The following is a 16,433-nucleotide window of genomic DNA, read 5'->3' as shown; positions in this document are numbered from 1 at the left end:
CCGCGCCGCCGTGTTTGCAGCAGCAGCAGCAGTGCGCAGCAGGCGTCAGGTGGTTCCCCGCAGCCACCCGAGAGGCAGCACCAACAGGCGCAGCAGCAGCAGCAGCAGGCAGCCGGCAGTAGCAGCAGCGCCCGCGTCGCGACCAGCAGCGGGCTGGTGGAGCTGCGTTTCGTTTCAAGCAGCCCGGCCACTACTGATGAGAGCGAAGCCAGCAGCGGTCAGCCGCAGACGGGCGGCAAAGCCCTGTTCGCGGACCGGGCGCTGCTGTGGCACGCGTCGCCGTCCTTTGCCCGCTGCATCGATGAGGCGATGGGGAATGGCAGTGGTGGCGCCAGCAAGCAAATTGTGATCCCAATGCCGGCGAGCGAGGAGGCGGCCGTGTGGGAGCCTGTGCTCCGGCTGCTGCGGCAAGAGGACCTGCTGCCAGTAACCTGGGTGAGCCTGTTGCCGTCTGTGTCAGAAGCGAGGCTTGCTAGGAGCCGTGGCTAGGGCCCAAGGAGGCGCCCCTACCTGGCGCGCGCTATTCGACGCTTGTGTGCGCGCGCGGCGTCGCCTGCCCCACTAATGGGCGTGAGCGCCACTCCCCAGCTCGCATGCTTGCTTGGGTGGCGGTCGGAGTGGGGATGGTGCGTGACTGCCGGTGCTCTTTTGCTCAGTGTTGCGCTCCTCTCATCACTCCGCACAGGCCAACCTGCCGGACCTGCTGCGAGTGGCCCACACCTACGACATGGCCGCAGTGCGCTCCGCCTGTGTGGTTTTCATCTCGCTGCACGTCAGCCAGGTGTCGCTGCGGGACGCACCGCTGGAGTCCGCGCAGAACGTGCTGCACCTGGCGTCCCTGGCCAACAGGTGTGCGTAGGCACCGTAATGTTCAGCATGACCTTGAGGGAGGGGGCGCGCTTCAGTTTTAGCATGCCTCCATCCACATGCCTCCATCCCTCCATCCACACGTATGCCTCCATCCGCATGCCTCCAGATGCCCCGCCTGCCGTGCTGCTGTTGCTGGCTTGCTGTTGCCGGCTTGCTGCAGGTACCTACACATGAACATTGTTATCCTTCCCACCGGCAGCACCAGCAGCGGCAGCGGCGGTGGCGGTGACACTGGTGTCAGCAGCAGCAAAGGAGGCGCCTCTGCAGCTTTCAGAGTCTCTGGCGGCACGCAGGCCTGTGCTGCTGCCGCCGACACACACCGTGCCGGATTGGAGCCGCAGCTGCTTCCCCTCGTGGCGTGCATACCGGCGGTGATGCATAACGCCCTGGCGCCGCTGCGGTATGACCAATACCAACCCTCACAATCGTACCACTACGCAAGGCCGGTGGGGGAGATCTCGTGGCACCCCGCGTACAATGTGACTGTGACCGAGCCCATGTGGGCGCGTGGGTCCACTACGGTTCACACCACTTACGACGCACTGTTCTATGAACACGACCAACACTCACCATCGTACCCACGCGCAAGGCCCGTGGTTGACCGGCTGCGGGAAATCTCCGGCCATCCCAAGTACAAGGCGATTGTGACCGAGCCCGTGCGGGTGAGCTAGCGCATGCACATTATTGCGCCGCAGTACGTTTGTAGTACGTAGCTGCCTGCCTGTAGCTGCCCTTGCTCGCATCGGCAGGGGAGGCCCAGATAGAGACACATACACACCTTAGGGTACTCCCTCACACGATAGTTTCTGCCATTTCATCTGTTTGGCGCTGTCTACACCGTGCGTGCGCTCTGGTTACTAAACACACACACACACACACACACACACACACACACACACACACACACGCGACCACTGCGCAATGCCACTCCTCATGCAGGATGCGGTGTTGGCGGCCCTCCTGGCGGGCTTTGCATGCGAGACGCCGTTCATCATCTCTCAATGAGGTCCGCCCTTGAGCCCGCCAGGCAGGTTACACCCTAGCTATCCGTGTCGTCCATCTACGCTGTAGAAAGGTTGCTTGCCCACATCCGCCGAAGGCGGTAAGATTTCCTGGGTAGCTTCAGCGGAGCATAGACGTGTTGGCGCGGACTTGGTAGGATCTTCAACGTTTAGGGCGGGGTGGGGGGGGACTTGGCAGCTTGCCCCTTAAGAGCATTTGCCGGGCGGATAGAGACGGTGCGAAGTACGCAGGTGTGGTGGACCTCTGGGCGGCATGCATCGCCTGGTGGGCAATGCCACAGGAGCAGCATATGATTGAGTGGTATGACGGATTGATATGATGAGGTGTGGACTGTGGACAGAACGATTGCTGCTTGCAGTTGATGCTGGCATCAAGTCAGCCGGTGCAGCAGGAGCGCCTTGTCAAGGCTTTCTGAAAGAGTTGTGAGACTTGCGCGCCGTCGGGCCTTCCTGCCACGGTCAGCGTCCTGAACAATGAAGTGGTATGCTGGAGTTGATTGCATGGGATGAGGTGTTGCAGTTTGCAGTTAGTTGCAGGTGAAGTCAGCTAGTAGGTGTGAGGCTAGCACGGTCCTGAGTTGCTTGCTCCTGTGTGCGTGCTTTTGCTGCCATGCATTTCATGGCGCACCCATGGAATGTCCACGCTCTTTGATGTTACGGGTTACAGCCCTGGCTGCTTCCTGGAAGCCACTGCCGCACCTGCCAGTGCCTAGCCCAGCTTACATGTTACTAGTCCGTCGCCTCTGCACTTCAAGAAATCCGACTGCCGTTGGGGACGAGGGGAAAAGGGCGCGCACACACACACACACACACACACACACACACACACACACACACACACACACACACACACACACACACACACACACAGTCGCACAGTCGCAGCCAGGTTGGTGTGGCTGGTTGTGGTGTGTTTGGTGTGGGTGGTGGCACAGGTGGGCGTGCTGCTGCGCCGGGTGCGGGTGTGCGGGTGAGTGGGATACGCACGCCCGTTATGGCATCTTACGGTACAAGGATGCCCGCGGGGCAGGCGACACTCGATGCAAACGGGCACCAGCAGAGCCTCCTGTTGTTTCTTTGCACGCACTGAAATGGCCAGTCTTTGTGCGCTTCGGCTCAGGGCCAGCAGCGGCCTCCAGCTGCTGCAGCCGGGACCGCGGTCCCGGGTTGCCCCGGCACCGACACCGACACCGCACCACCGCCGCACCGCTGCCCCGCGTCCCCCTGTTGGATGCAGCAGCAACAGTGCGCAGCAGGCGTCAGGTACTTCCTCGCAGCCACCCGAGCGGCTGCAGCAGCAACAGGCGCAGCAGCAGCAGCAGACCACAGCCGGCAGTAGCAGCGCCCGCGTTGCGACCGGCAGCGGGCTGGTGGAGCTGCGTTTCGTTTCAAGCAGCCCGGCCATTGAGAGCGAAGCCAGCAGCGCTCAGCCGCAGACGGGCGGCAAAGCCCTGTTCGCGGACCGGGCGCTGCTGTGGCACGCGTCGCCGTCCTTTGCCCGCTGCATCGACGAGGCGATGGGGAATGACAGTGGTGGCGCCAGCAAGCAAATTGTGATCCCAATGCCGGCGAGCGAGGAGGCAGCCGTGTCGTGGGAGCCTGTGCTCCGGCTGCTGCGGCAAGAGGACCTGCTGCCGGTCACCTGGGTGAGTCTGTTGCCTGGGTCAGAAGCGAGGCTTGCTAGGAGCCATGGCTAGGGCCCAAGGAGGCGCCCCTGGCGCACGCTACGGCACTCGGCGCTTGTGGGCGAGCCCCAGCCGTCTGTGTCAGTTGGGGCAAGCGCGGGGGGGGGGGGCGGGCAAGTAGCGGCTGGCGGCGTAGTGTTGGGTTGGTGCCGGTGCCCGGGTTCGTGCAGGTCGGCCGCCGTGCTTACCAGCTCCGGTTCCCACATGCATGTGCCATACATACCGCAATGAGCCGTTTGCACTTTGCAGTCTCTTCCTTTCCGCCGCCCCCCTTTCAACGCATGCCTTCGCTGCTTTCGTTTCCTCACACACATTCCTTCATCATTCCTTGGATAACTCCGCACAGGCCAACCTGCCGGACCTGCTGCGTGTGGCCCACACCTACGACATGGCCGCGGTGCGCTCCGCCTGTGTGGTTTTCATCTCGCTGCACGTCAGCCAGGTGTCGCTGCGGGACGCGCCGCTGGAGTCTGCACAGAACGTGCTGCACCTCGCCTCCCTGGCCAACAGGTGTGCGTAGGCACCGTAATGTTCAGCATGACCTTGAGGGAGGGGGCGCGCTTCAGTTTGAGCATGCCTCCATCCACATGCCTCCGTCCACATGTCTCCATCCACATGCCTCCATCCACATGCCTCCAGATGCCCCGCCTGCCCTGCTCCTGTTGCTGGCTTGCTGTTGCTGGCTTGCTGCAGGTACCTACACATGAACATTATTATCCTTCCCACCGGCAACACCGGCAGCGGCAGCGGCGGTGGCGGTGGCAGTGGTGTCAGCAGCAGCAAAGGAGGCGCCTCTGCAGCTTTCAGGGTCTCTGGCACGCAGGCCTGTGCTGCTGCTGCCGACTCGCACCGTGCCGGATTGGAGCCGCAGCTGCTTCCCCTCGTGGCGTGCATACCAGCGGTGATGCATAACGCCCTGGCGCAGCTGCGGTATGAACACGACCAACCCTCACAATCGTACCACTACGCAAGGTCGGTAGTTGACCGGCTGCGGGAAATCTCCGGCCATCCCAAGTACAAGGAGATTGTGACCGAGCCCGTGCGGGTGAGCTAGAGCATGTTGTAATACGTAGCTGCCTGTCTGTATAGCTGCCCTTGCTCGCATCGGCAGGGGGGCCCAGATAGAGACACATACACACCTTAGGGTACTACCTCGCACGATAGTTTCTGCCATTTCTGTTTGGCGCTGCCTACACCGTGCGTGCGCTCTGGTTACTAAACACACGCGCACACACCCACACAACCACTGCGCACTGCCTCTCCTTATGTATGCAGGATGCGCTGTTGGCGGCCCTCCTGGCGGGCTTTGCATGCGAGACGCCGTTCATCATCTCCCAATGAGGTCCGCCCTTGAGCCCGCCAGGCAGGTTGCACCCTACCCGTGTCTTCCATCTACGCTATAGAAAGCTTGCTTGCCCACATCCGCCGAATGCGGTAAGATTTCCTGGGTAGCTTCTGCGGAGCGTAGATGTGTTGACGCGGACTTGGTAGGATCTTCAACGTTCAGGGCGGGGTGGGGGTGGGGGGGGTGGGGGACTTGGCAGCTTGCCCCTTAAGAGCATTTGCCGGGCGGATAGAGGCGGTGCGGAAGTACGCAGGTGTGGTGGACCTCTGGGCGGCATGCATCGCCTGGTGGGCATTGCCACAGGAGCAGCGGACGGATTGATGTGATGATGTGTGGACAGAACGATTTGATGCTGGCAACAAGTCAGCCGGTGCAGCAGGAGCGCCCTGCCAAGGCTTTCTGAAAGAGCTGTGAGACTTTCGCGCCGTCGGGCCTTCCTGTCACTGTCCGCGTCCTGAACAATGAAGTGGTATGTTGGAGTTGATTGCATGGGATGAGGTGTTGCAGTTTGCAGTTGCTGGTGAAGTCAGCTAGTAGGCGTGAGGCTGGCGCGGTCCTGAGCTGCTTATTGCTCGTGCGTGTTGGCACGTGCTTTTGCTTGCTGCCATGCATTTCATGTATTGCGCACCCATGGAATGTCCACGCTCTTTGGTGTTACGGGTTACAGCCCTGGCTGCTGCCTAGAAGCCACTGCCGCACCTGCCAGTGCCTAGCCCAGCTTACATGTTACTAGTCCGTCGCCTCTGCACTTCAAGAAATCCGACTACCGAGGGCGGGGAAAAGGGCGCGCACACACACACACACACACACACACACATACACACACACACACACACACACACACACACACACACAGTCGCACAGTCGCACAGTCGCAGCCAGGTTGGTGTGGCTGGTTGTGGTGTGTTTGGTGTGATGGGTGGTGGCACAGGTGGGCGTGCTGCGCCGGGTGCGGGTGTGCGGGTGAGTGGGATACGCACGCCCGTTATGGCATGGTTACGGTACAAGGATGCCCGCGGGGCAGGCGACACTCGATGCAAACGGGCACCAGCAGAGCCTCCTGTTGTTTCTTTGCACGCACTGAAATGGCCAGTCTTTGTGCGCTTCGGCTCAGGGCCAGCAGCCGCCTCCAGCTGCAGCCGGGACCGCGGTCCCGGTCGCCCCGGCACCGGCACCGCACTACCGCCGCACCGCTGCCCCGCGTCCCCCTGTTGGATGCAGCAGCAATGCCTCGCAGCAGGCGTCAGGTGCTTCCTCGCAGCCACCCGAGCGGCTGCAGCAGCAACAGGCGCAGCAGCAGCAGCAGACCGCAGCCGGCAGTAGCAGCAGCGCCCGCGTCGCGACCGGCAGCGGGCTGGTTGAGCTGCGTTTCGTTTCAAGCAGCCCGGCCACTGCGGAGAGCGAAGCCAGCAGCGCTCAGCCGCAGACGGGCGGCAAAGCCCTGTTCGCGGACCGCGTGCTGCTGTGGCACGCGTCGCCGTCCTTTGCCCGCTGCATCGATGAGGCGATGGTGAAAGGTAGTGGTGGCGCCAGCAAGCAAATTGTGATCCCAATGCCGGCGAGCGAGGAGGCCGCGGTGTGGGAGCCTGTGCTCCGGCTGCTGCGGCAAGAGGACCTGCTGCCAGTAACCTGGGTGAGTCTGTTGCCGTCTGTGTCAGTTGGGGCAAGCGCGGGGGGTCGGGCAAGTAGACGGCGGGTGGAGCTGGCGGCGTGTTGGGTTGGTGCCCGAGTTCGTGCTGGGCAGCCGCCATGCTTACCAGTTCCGGTTCCCACATGCATGCATGTGCCATACATACCGCAATGAGCCGTTGGCAGTCTCTTCCTTTCCGCCTCCCTTTCAACGCATGCCTTCGCTGCTTTCGTTTCCTCACACACATTCCTTCATCATTCCTTGGATAACTCCGCACAGGCCAACCTGCCGGACCTGCTGCGGGTCGCCCACGCCTACGACATGGCCGCGGTGCGCTCCGCCTGTGTGGTTTTCATCTCGCTGCACGTCAGCCAGGTATCGCTGCGGGACGCACCGCTGGAGTCCGCGCAGAACGTGCTGCACCTCGCGTCCCTGGCCAACAGGTAGGTGTGCGTAGGCACCGTGATGCGGTATATATTCAGCATGACCTTGAGCGAGGGGGCGCGCTTCAGTTTTAGCATGCCTCCATCCACATGCCTCCGTCCACATGCCTCCATCCACATGCCTCCATCCACATGCCTTCAGATGCCCCGCCCGCCGTGCTGCTGTTGCTGGCTTGCTCTTGCCGGCTTTCTGCAGGTACCTCCACATGGAAATCGTTCTTCCCACCAGCGGCAGCGGTGGTGGCGGTGGCACTGGTGTCAGCAGCAGCAGCAAAGGAGGCGCCTCTGCAGCTTTCAGAGCCTCTAGCACTGCCAGTGCTGCTGCCGGCACGCACTGTGTCGGCTTGGAGCCGCAGCTGCTGCCCCTCGTGGCGTGCATACCGGCGGCGATGCAGACCGCCCTGGCGCCGCTGCAAATTACATCATATTACTCATCATCGCCTAATCACTGGCTGCCGGTGGTTGACCGGCTGGCGGAAATCTCCCGGCACCGCGAGTACAATGCGATTGTGACCGAGTCCGTGCGGGTGAGCGCATTCGTTGCTTGCACCGCACAGTGCCTGCACTGTAGCTGCCTGCCTGTAGCTGCAATGCCCTTACTTGCATCGCCAGAGGGGGCCAGAGACACGCACGAACGACACTGGCAATTCGCTTCGTGTACCGTTGGGTACTCCCCCGCATGCACGTTCTGTCATTTCTTTTTGGCGCTGCCTCTACCGTGTGCTCTGGTCATATGAGACACATGAGCACACACACACACACACACACACACACACACACACACACACACACACACACACACACACACACACACACACACACACACACACGCACACACACACACACACACATACACACACGCACGAGGCACACACACACACACACACACACACACACACATGACCACGCACTGCCCGATGCCGCTCCCCATCATGCAGGCTGCGCTGTTGGCGGCCCTGCTGGCGGGCGTCAAGGGCGAGACGCCCTTCATCATCAATCGATGACGATGGGGTCCGCCATGCAGATCGTGCGGCAACCCCTCTGGTTGATTGTTACACCGTACAGTATCCAGTGGCCATGCCATCTGAGCCTCCCCTGATCTACACCGTAGAGGGACTGCCCGAGCTTTCCTGGGTAGCTTCTGCATACGTACACGTTTTGGCGCGGACGTGTATGTGTTTGGGGTGGTGACGTGGTGGCGGTGTGTGTGCGCGTGGTTGCCCGCTACGCCGCTAGGAAGCCCTGCCGGGCAGAGACGGTACGGAAGGAAGGGTCACCTATGCTGTGGGGGTGCCGCGGGCCTCTAGGCATTGCCAGGTAGGGCATGCGGCATAAGTACAAGTGGTACGATGGACTTGATTGCATGGGATGAGGTGTTGCAGTTTGCAGTTGCTGACATTAAGTGTGAGGCTGGCGCGGTCCTGAGCTGCTTGCTCGAGTGTGTTGGCGCGTGCTTTTGCTTGCTGCCATGCAATTCATGGCGCACCCATGGAATGTCCACGCTCTTTGTTGTTACGGATTACAGCCCTGGCTGTTATTGACGAGTGTTGCGGAACTAATGCTTACGTAGACCAGGGCTGCTTCCTGGAAGCCAATGCCGCATCTGCCAGTGCCTAGCCCAGCAGGGCCCAGCGTACATATTTGTTCCGTCGCCTCTGTGCTTCGCCTCTGCGCTTCAAGAAATCCGACAAATAAGTAACTCAGCACGCCGCCAGCCCCTGCAGCCGAGAACCCATAGCAGCAACTCGCCGCCGTGACCCCAGGCGGCCTGCCACACCCGCTGCAGCTGCAGCTGCTACAGCCGACACGCGGCCGCCGCCCACCAACCCCACCCCCAACCCACAGCCCCCCGCCGCCACCGCTCTCCCCACCACCAGCGCCGCTCTCCCCCCCAGCGCTCCCGTGCCCGTACCCCAAGCCGACCGCGCCGCGCCGCGCATGCTACAGCCCCCCACGCCACCGCTTGTGCTACTGCCGGCAAAGCCGCCAGCGGCGGCGCTGCTGCTACTGCCGCTGCTGCTGCTACAGCCGGCTCGCCGCAGCCCCGCTAGCGGGTGGCAGCAGCGCGACGCTGCCCCCATCGGCCCCTCCGGCTGCTGGCCGCCGCCTGCTACAGCCCGCGGCGGCGGCGGCCGCGCCCGCCCGCTGCTACTGCCACTGCTGCTGCCACCCTCCGAGCCACCGCCGCTGCTGCCGCTGCCCTCGCTGCCGCCTGCTCCGCCGCTGCTACTGCCGCTGCCGCTGCTGCTGCCACTACCGCCCGCCGAGCCCGGCCCCGGCCCGGCCGATGCGGACGGCCCGGTGCGGCCGCCCTGCTGCTGACCGCCCGCCCCCGCCCCCGCCCCCGAGTCCGAGACCGCCGAGCCGTTGCCTCCGCCGTTGCTACTGCCATTGACGCCACTACTGCCGTGGCCGTTGCCGCCATTGCTGCTGCTACTGCTGCTGCTGCTGCTGCCGCCGCCGCTCCCGGCTGTCTCCGGTGACGACGGCGCCGCCGGCGGTGGCGGTCCCGCATACACCATGTACACGCGGCCGCTCATGTCGCCCGCCGGCGCCGTGCCGCCGCCCGCCCGGCTGCCCGCCGCGCCGCCGCCGCCGCCGGCACCACCCCCCGCCCGCCCCGCGCCGCCCACCTCCTCCGCCCCTTCTTCCTCCTCCTCCCCGCCCGCCACCCGCAGCACCTGCCGTACGGCGCCCGCCACCGCCGCCGTCGCCGCCGCCGTAAACACGACCAGCGGCCGTGGGTCCGCAACCGCGGCGGCGCTCGCCAGCGCCGCCGCCGGCGCCGCCGCCGCCTCCACTGGCGGCGCCAGGCCGGCGGCGCAGGCTGCGAAGCCTGCCGCCAGCATCAGCGGCACACACACGGTGTAGGAGGCGGCTGCGATGCTGGAGGCAGCAGCCTCCGACAGGCGGAACCGACGCGCGTTCTCCAAGCCTTGCGGCGCCACCGGCGCCAGCAGCGCAATCACCATCGCCGCCAGTGGCAGTAGCACCGACTGCTCCACCGCCGGCCCAGCAGCAGCGGCGGCTGTAGCAGTAGCAGCGGCGGCGGCGGCGGCTGGCGCCGCCGCCGCCGCCGCCTCGGCGACTGCGCCCGCCGCTGCCGCGGCGACCGCGGTGGCTGTAGCAGCAACAGCAGCGGCTGGTGCAGCAGCTGTAGCAGTAGCGGTGGCAGTGGCAGTAGCCGCTGTGAGGGCGAGGGTGGCTGCCAGCGCCAGGCCCACTGTGAGCGGCACGAGCAGGCGGGGGCCCAGCAGGCGAGCCACGTCGGGGAGCTGCTGCATCAGCGCCTGCACGTGTGTGTTAGGAAACACGAGAGTTGGAAAACGCAAAACGTGCTTGCTTTCGTGTGTGTCCGGTGTGTCCGTGTGTGTATGTGTGTGTGTTGTGAGCATGTGTGCGTGTGTATACAGACAAGGGGAAAGGTCCAATGTGTCGGCGTGCGGGTATACGTTTTGCCGGGTGTGCGCATGTTAAGAAACCGGAAAGGGCCGACACTGCGCAGTGCAAATGCCGGACTGCGCAAGCAGACATCGGGCCGCGATCGGTATGGTACTACGTGCTCATTGCGCGTCCGCGTGTCTGTGCTTGTTCACCCCCTTTCACGCACACGGTCTTTCGCCCCCTCACCGTCTGCCGAGAGTTCCACGCCGCCGCCAGCGCCGCCACCGGCGCCGCCATCACCGCCCCCGCCGCCACCAGCGACAACGGCGTGTTGGCGGCGGCTAGGGGGGCCGTGACCAGGTGCAACGAGGTAGGCAGCGGCACCTGCGGCGGGCGGGGGTGGAGGGTTACATTCATGATTAATAAAGGGATGGGGTTACATTAATGATTATTTAAGGGATGGGGTTACATTCATGATTATTTAAGGGATGGGGTTACATTAATGATCGTTGATGAAGCGAAGGGGGGGAGAGGGAGGGCCCAGGGGGACTTCGGTGGGAGTGTGTGTGTGGGGGGGGTGCATTGTGGGAGTTGCGTCAAGTGAGGGAGGGAGGGACGCCCAAGGCCGGAGGCACCGGCGGCGCTGAGATTCGGCGTGCACAGGGCGCGGCCCAGGCCAGCCCTCCGGCAGTCTCCCAGTACCTCCCCCCGAACCTTACATCAAGTACCCACCCTCCTCCCTCTTCCTCTCCCCGACCCCCTTCAACCCCCACTCCCCAAACCCCACCGCCATTGCCATTGCCACCCTCCACTGCCTTACTCACCCGCATCAGGTTGAGGGCAACGCCCGCCGCCAGCGCCCAGGCTGTGGGCTGCACCGCCAGCCGCAGCAGCGCATCCCGCGGCCGCCCGCCGCCCACCTCCACCCTGGGGCGTGTTGAAGAGCACAAAGAGTGATAAGCGCAAAGACTGTGTGCGCGATGCTTGGGTATGTGGGTGTGTGTGCGCGCGGTGTGCGTGGGTGGGTGGTTTTTGGGTGGGCGTGGTGGGCGGGTGAGAAGGGGTTGACCGTGGACGTTGAGAGTGTGTTGTGTATTCACTCCGGCCGCTACGCCCAGTTCCTTACTGGGAATGGTGAACACAACCCCCTTCCCCCACACATGCACGCACGCGCGCACCTGCGGGCCGCGTTCGCCACTGTTGCCGCGCCGTCAGCCGCCAACGCCACCTGCCCATTGGCAACATCGCAATTGCCACATCGCACTCGCAATTTGCATTTGTGTGCGATGCAACGCCCTTGCACTGTTGCAGCATCACATAGCAGAACCCAATTACACCACACCACGCCGCACCACACACCACACCAGGGGTCCACACCACACCAGACCACACCAGACCACACCAGGGGTCCACACCACACCACACACACGCGCACCTGCCACAGCTCCAGCGGCATGTCCAGTGCGCCGTCCCGCCAGCGCCCCGACTTGACCTGCGCGCGCGTGCGTGTGTGTTGGAAGAGCACAAGGAAAGAGGGTGCGAAGAGTGTGTGTGTGTGTATGTGTATGTGTGTGTGTGTGTGTGTGTGTGTGTGTGTGTGTGTGTTGGAAGAGCACAAGGAAGNGGTCGAGTGTGTGTGTGTGTGTGTGTGTGTGTGTGTGTGTGTGTGTGTGTGTGTGTGTGAGGTCCACGGGTGAGGATCGACGCCCTGCGCGCGGGTTGCGCGCGCAAGCAGTGACCTGTGCGTGGTCGTAACTTGGAATGACCTCACCTCACCCGCACACCCCACCCACACCCCACCCCGCACCCCTCCGCATGAACGAAAACACGAACACATCCCCCCCCCCCCCCCCCACACACACACGCACACACACACGCACACATACACACACACACACACACACACACACACACAATCTCCCCCCCCCCCACCCCACGCACCTGGCCGCTGCTCAGTGTCCTCACGCCCAGGCCGTTCATGAGGCCGTTTGCGAACTCGCCCTCGTACACGCCGCCCTGTGGGTGGAGGGGGGGATCATCATTCGTGAACACCCAAGAAGTGAAGGAGTACTTAGGAGGAGCGCGGAGGAGGAGGGGGGGTTAGGGTTTTTTTAAGGAGCGGAGGTGGGGAGGAGGGGAAAGTGGGTTGGGAATGTGGGGGTTAACCAATCCCACAAGGAACAGTAGCGCTGCAAGGAGGTTGGGAGTGTGGGGAATTGCGGAGGAGCGGTGGGCACGAGGTGAGCGTGGTGTGGGAGGAGCGGGGCGAAGGAGGGGGAAGGAGTGCGGTGTGTGGGCGGGCTAGGCTGACAGCGCGTCCTACTTGCGCTGCTCAGTGCCGATGGCTAGCGAGCGCCCTGGTCTGTAAACCGGTAGGCACTGCAGGGGAAGGAGGGAGGGCTAGTTGACCAGCGAGCTCGTGCATTGAAGTCACACATTGCGGTCTGCTGGGCAAGGGAAAAGCGTGGGCTGGTTTTTTTCGGGCGACTGGTTTAGGGTTTTGTTGGCAGCGCTGAAACATTTACGCTGGTGCCAACGATTTAGGAAGGTTTGCCGATCTACCGATCCGAAGTAGCCAGGGACGCTGAAAGCCCACCCTGCAAACAGTCTACGAGAAACCCCGTGCGGCCGAGCAACTTGTAGAGGGGGCCCTGATTTGCAGCAGTAGCGAGCGCTGACCTACGTGGATAACAACGCGTACAACGAAAATGCTGGTCGACGCGTGGCCATTTCAACAAAACAAACCTTGCGCGCCAGCCACATGTAACTGTAAACGCACTTTACGACACCGACCCTGGCCGCACCCCCGCGCGTGGCTGCTCGGCACCGCAACAGCAATCGACAGCTTTCCCCGCAATGACGCTGCATAAGCGTCATAAGCATATCAAGATAACGGAGGACCGAAACCCTAAAGTGGCCAGTGACGTCACAAACCCTAGATGCCCGAGCCGCAACGCGGTTTCCATGGAAACCCATGCAAGCCCCCACACGCACACGCACCGTCCCAACCCCACCTAGAACCCCCTCTCAGCTCGGGCTCGCAATCACCCAGCCGCCCCCCCCTCCCCAGCGCAATCCCCCCCTCACCTTTGGGAAGTAGTAGACGCCGCGGCCCTCCTTGAGGTTGTTGCGCCACTCGCCCTCATAGCGAGCGCCGCTGGCGTAGCTGCGCACGACAAGACACACACAAACACGAGAGACCAGAATTTGGAGGCGTGTGGAAGAGAGGTGTGTCGCGGCGGCGGCGCCGCGGCGGAGGGGTGACGCATGATTCCGTCTCGGCTTTCAAGGATGTCGGCATCTCATTCTTAATCGCTCGTGTATGGGCGGCTACCCTGCCCCCCCCCCGATGGTTGGTATATAAGCCCCGCACCGCCTTCCACAGTCATCTCATACTACCGTACATCGCTATTGCATGGGCGGCTACCCCGCCCCCCCCCAACGGTTGGCCCCCGCCCCCGCCCCCGCCACTGCTCACGTGTACACGCCCAGCCCCTCCTTCTTCAGCCCCCGCCACTGCCCGCGGTAGTCACCACCGTCCTCGTGCTTGAAGCTGTCGGGGAAGGCGGGGCCCGCGCCCGCGGACAGAAGGTAGGAGCCCAGCCACACTGGTGGAGGAGAAGAGGTGGTGGTTAGATTCATAGTTAGTTAAGAAGAAGCGAAGTCGTAACCAGGCACATTCATGACTCTTTACGAAGTGAAGGCGTCGCCAGGAACAGGAGTACAGCAGGCGCGTTTGGGGGGGAGGGGTAGCCGTACATGTGGAGAACAGAGCGATTGAATCACAAGTATGAAATGCCGACGGTCCAGTTGGCGCCAGCACTGAAGGTGTGTGTGTGTGTGTGTGTGTGTGCGTTGTCGAGGGTGTGCGTGCGTGTGGGGTTGGAGCCTGAAGAGAGACGGCCAACAAGGTGTGTGTGTGTGTGTGTGTGTGTGCGTGCATGCGAAGTCAGGGAGCACAGCGCAAGTGCGTAACTGCACACCGGTGCCCAACCCAACGGCAAAAAACACCACCGCCCCGCACACGCACCCACCCACCCACCCACACACGCACCTGCGACGTGGTTCAGCACATCCACGATCGCCACACACTGCAGCGCCGCCGCCGCCGCTCCCGCTCCCACGCCCGCTCCCACTCCCGCTCCCGCCGCGCCGCCGCCCGCGCCCAGGAAGCAGTCGACCAGGGGGTAGCCCAGCTGTGACAGGGCCAGGCCGGTGGAGGCGCCGGCGAGCACCGCCCGCTCGCGCTTGGAGCGGTGCAGCGAGTGCAGCCTGGGCGGTGGGGCAAGAGGGAGGTGGAGAGGTGGATTTATTACACTCATGATGAGTTGGAAAGAAGTGGTAGAGTGTAGGCAAATGTTGGGGAGGGGAGAGGTGGGGTGGGGTGTGCAAGGGGGTGCGAGGTTGTGGCAGGAGGAGGGGGGGACCCGCCCCCTGCTTGCCGCCAGCACCTGTCTGCCTGGGATGGGGCTCACTGGGAATGGCGGATACCGTCCCCGCCCCGCCCCGTCCCCTCGCCTGGAGCCCCTCAAGCTCTCACGATGGGCCAGAGGCCCGTCCCCCATCCGTGATGGGCCAGAGGCCCGTGCCCCATCCGTGAGCATATGCCCACTTCGGTTCCGGGTGCTGCTAGTTGGCTACTACCCCCACGAGCAGCCCCCCACGAGGCGGCCCCCCACGAGGCGGCCCCCAACGAGGCGGCCCCCAACGACGAGCAGCCCGCTACTAGCAGCCCCCCACTAGTTGCCCGCTACTAGGAGCCCGCCGCCACCCCCAGCCCCCAACGACGAGCAGGCCCCCCACTAGTTGCCCGGCCCCTAGGAGCCCCCCACGCGCCCTGGGCCCCCTGTGCTCACCAGGCCGCCGCCACCTGCGCGCCCATGCACACCGCCGCCACGCCCAACAGCGACAGCGTGCCGCCGCCCAGAGGCGGGCCGCTGCAGGGGTAGGTGGGGTGGGGTGGGGTGGGGTGGGGTGGGGTGGGGTGGGGTTTGGGGGGTGGGCGGGCGGGTGGGGAAGGAGCAAGGGGAGGCAGACTATCGCAGCCGCCGCCGCTGCTATGGCTGGTGGGCCCAGGGCTTGCTGTGGCCGCTCGTGGCCCCGACCCGCAAGGCGCCGGCAGAGGTCAAACACGGCCCTGACCCCCCGGGGTTGGGGAACGCTTAATGTTCTGCAAGATGGTCTACCACTTCCTTAACTAGTCATGAATGTTACCCCCCCGGGGCATTCCAAACTTGCGAGTGAACGCCCCCCCCCCACACACACGCACACCTAGGCACACACCAACTCACTTGGCCAAGACCTGGAGGATGGCTGACGGCAGCGTCAGCGTGGTCACCAATTTGAGCGCGGTCTGTTGTGAGGAGGAGAGGGGGCGGCACGAGGGTGTGTGTGTGTGTGGGCGGTGGGGCGCAGGGGTTGCGCGGGGCGGGGTGGCACGGCCGCGGCTACTCCGGTAGTGGCCCCTGGATACCGTGTACCCCAAACACACATGAACACACGAACACATACACACACACGATCATCTTGCAAACACGCTCTGCCACACATACACACAGCGGACGAGGGTCACGGCCCCAGGGCCTCACTCCCCGCCACACTCCCCAGTCCCCATCCATCGCCTCTGGCGCCCCCGCGCTAGCCGGGGCGCCTAGGCCCCCGTCCTCTGCCGGCTGTGGCAGCCGACACAGGAGGCGTGTGCCTTCAATTTCGTCAGCGCCGGGCGCACCCAAGCACACCCAAGCGCGCCCCCTAGCCATGAGCCGGGACCGGTCAAGGTCACGAGGCCCCGGCCGCCACGCTGCCGCGACGCCGACACGCGTACCTCGCCATCGCTCGCCCGCAGCACGCCGGCCTGGCGTAGGTTGTAGCCGATAGCAAGCAATGTACAGCTCTCCGCCAGGCGCGTGGCAGCTTGCACAAGAGGTTCCGCGATTTCCATTCCTTTCGTGTGTGCTAGTATTGATTCACCAGACGCAGCTAAAACGGAACATCATGTATGTGGTAGTTTGCAGCATAATAGCTGTACGCTTGCAATGCTCGGGTTCAGACGAT

At 63.7% G+C, this 16,433-nt stretch overlaps 4 protein-coding genes across 4 annotated transcripts; 3 read left to right on the top strand and 1 right to left on the bottom strand.

Moving 5' to 3' along the window:
• The first annotated feature begins 201 nt into the window (after positions 1-201).
• CHLRE_11g467777v5 (uncharacterized protein) lies at positions 202-2,547 on the top strand. The gene is made up of 5 exons (XM_043067530.1): positions 202-435; positions 686-849; positions 1,031-1,369; positions 1,460-1,532; positions 1,810-2,547. Exons 1-5 carry the CDS (start codon positions 310-312, stop codon positions 1,873-1,875), a joined length of 768 nt encoding a protein of 255 aa, XP_042919526.1. The 5' UTR covers positions 202-309; the 3' UTR covers positions 1,876-2,547.
• A 104-nt stretch (positions 2,548-2,651) lies between these two features.
• CHLRE_11g467776v5 (uncharacterized protein) lies at positions 2,652-5,577 on the top strand. The gene is made up of 4 exons (XM_043067529.1): positions 2,652-3,538; positions 3,924-4,087; positions 4,271-4,622; positions 4,853-5,577. Exons 1-4 carry the CDS (start codon positions 2,984-2,986, stop codon positions 4,916-4,918), a joined length of 1,137 nt encoding a protein of 378 aa, XP_042919525.1. The 5' UTR covers positions 2,652-2,983; the 3' UTR covers positions 4,919-5,577.
• Positions 5,578-5,791: 214 nt separating this feature from the next.
• CHLRE_11g467775v5 (uncharacterized protein) lies at positions 5,792-8,497 on the top strand. Its single transcript, XM_043067528.1, has 5 exons — positions 5,792-5,885; positions 6,037-6,555; positions 6,832-6,995; positions 7,192-7,522; positions 7,934-8,497. The coding sequence occupies exons 1-5, from the start codon at positions 5,838-5,840 to the stop codon at positions 7,997-7,999; spliced, it is 1,128 nt and encodes a 375-aa protein (XP_042919524.1). The 5' UTR covers positions 5,792-5,837; the 3' UTR covers positions 8,000-8,497.
• A 5-nt stretch (positions 8,498-8,502) lies between these two features.
• On the bottom strand, positions 8,503-16,391 carry CHLRE_11g467774v5 (uncharacterized protein). The gene is made up of 12 exons (XM_043067527.1): positions 16,204-16,391; positions 15,671-15,732; positions 15,236-15,316; positions 14,434-14,651; positions 13,858-13,987; positions 13,467-13,545; positions 12,321-12,395; positions 11,815-11,871; positions 11,558-11,607; positions 11,204-11,306; positions 10,626-10,763; positions 8,503-10,285 (listed from the first exon to the last, which is right to left on the bottom strand). Exons 1-12 carry the CDS (start codon positions 16,318-16,320, stop codon positions 8,696-8,698), a joined length of 2,700 nt encoding a protein of 899 aa, XP_042919523.1. The 5' UTR covers positions 16,321-16,391; the 3' UTR covers positions 8,503-8,695.
• Between the last annotated feature and the right edge of the window lie 42 nt (positions 16,392-16,433).

The sequence above is a fragment of the Chlamydomonas reinhardtii genome, chromosome 11, assembly GCF_000002595.2.
Source record: "Chlamydomonas reinhardtii strain CC-503 cw92 mt+ chromosome 11, whole genome shotgun sequence".
Classification (NCBI taxonomy): domain Eukaryota; kingdom Viridiplantae; phylum Chlorophyta; class Chlorophyceae; order Chlamydomonadales; family Chlamydomonadaceae; genus Chlamydomonas; species Chlamydomonas reinhardtii.
The sequence above is the reverse complement of the archived record's forward strand: the minus strand, read 5'-3'. Positions and strand labels throughout refer to the sequence as shown.

Coding starts and splice junctions, on each gene's coding strand:
- CHLRE_11g467775v5 (XM_043067528.1), top strand. CDS start 5,838: ATGGGTGGTGGCACAGGTGGGCGTGCTGCGCCGGGTGCGGGTGTGCGG. Junction 6,556..6,831: donor ACCTGCTGCCAGTAACCTGG/GTGAGTCTGTTG, acceptor AACTCCGCACAG/GCCAACCTGCCGGACCTGCT. Junction 6,996..7,191: donor CTCGCGTCCCTGGCCAACAG/GTAGGTGTGCGT, acceptor GGCTTTCTGCAG/GTACCTCCACATGGAAATCG.
- CHLRE_11g467777v5 (XM_043067530.1), top strand. CDS start 310: ATGGGGAATGGCAGTGGTGGCGCCAGCAAGCAAATTGTGATCCCAATG. Junction 850..1,030: donor CTGGCGTCCCTGGCCAACAG/GTGTGCGTAGGC, acceptor GGCTTGCTGCAG/GTACCTACACATGAACATTG. Junction 1,370..1,459: donor GTGACTGTGACCGAGCCCAT/GTGGGCGCGTGG, acceptor CCCACGCGCAAG/GCCCGTGGTTGACCGGCTGC.
- CHLRE_11g467776v5 (XM_043067529.1), top strand. CDS start 2,984: ATGGCCAGTCTTTGTGCGCTTCGGCTCAGGGCCAGCAGCGGCCTCCAG. Junction 3,539..3,923: donor ACCTGCTGCCGGTCACCTGG/GTGAGTCTGTTG, acceptor AACTCCGCACAG/GCCAACCTGCCGGACCTGCT. Junction 4,088..4,270: donor CTCGCCTCCCTGGCCAACAG/GTGTGCGTAGGC, acceptor GGCTTGCTGCAG/GTACCTACACATGAACATTA.
- CHLRE_11g467774v5 (XM_043067527.1), bottom strand. CDS start 16,320: ATGGAAATCGCGGAACCTCTTGTGCAAGCTGCCACGCGCCTGGCGGAG. Junction 13,988..14,433: donor TGTGCTGAACCACGTCGCAG/GTGCGTGTGTGG, acceptor CTCCTCCACCAG/TGTGGCTGGGCTCCTACCTT. Junction 13,546..13,857: donor GAGGGGCTGGGCGTGTACAC/GTGAGCAGTGGC, acceptor TGTCGTGCGCAG/CTACGCCAGCGGCGCTCGCT.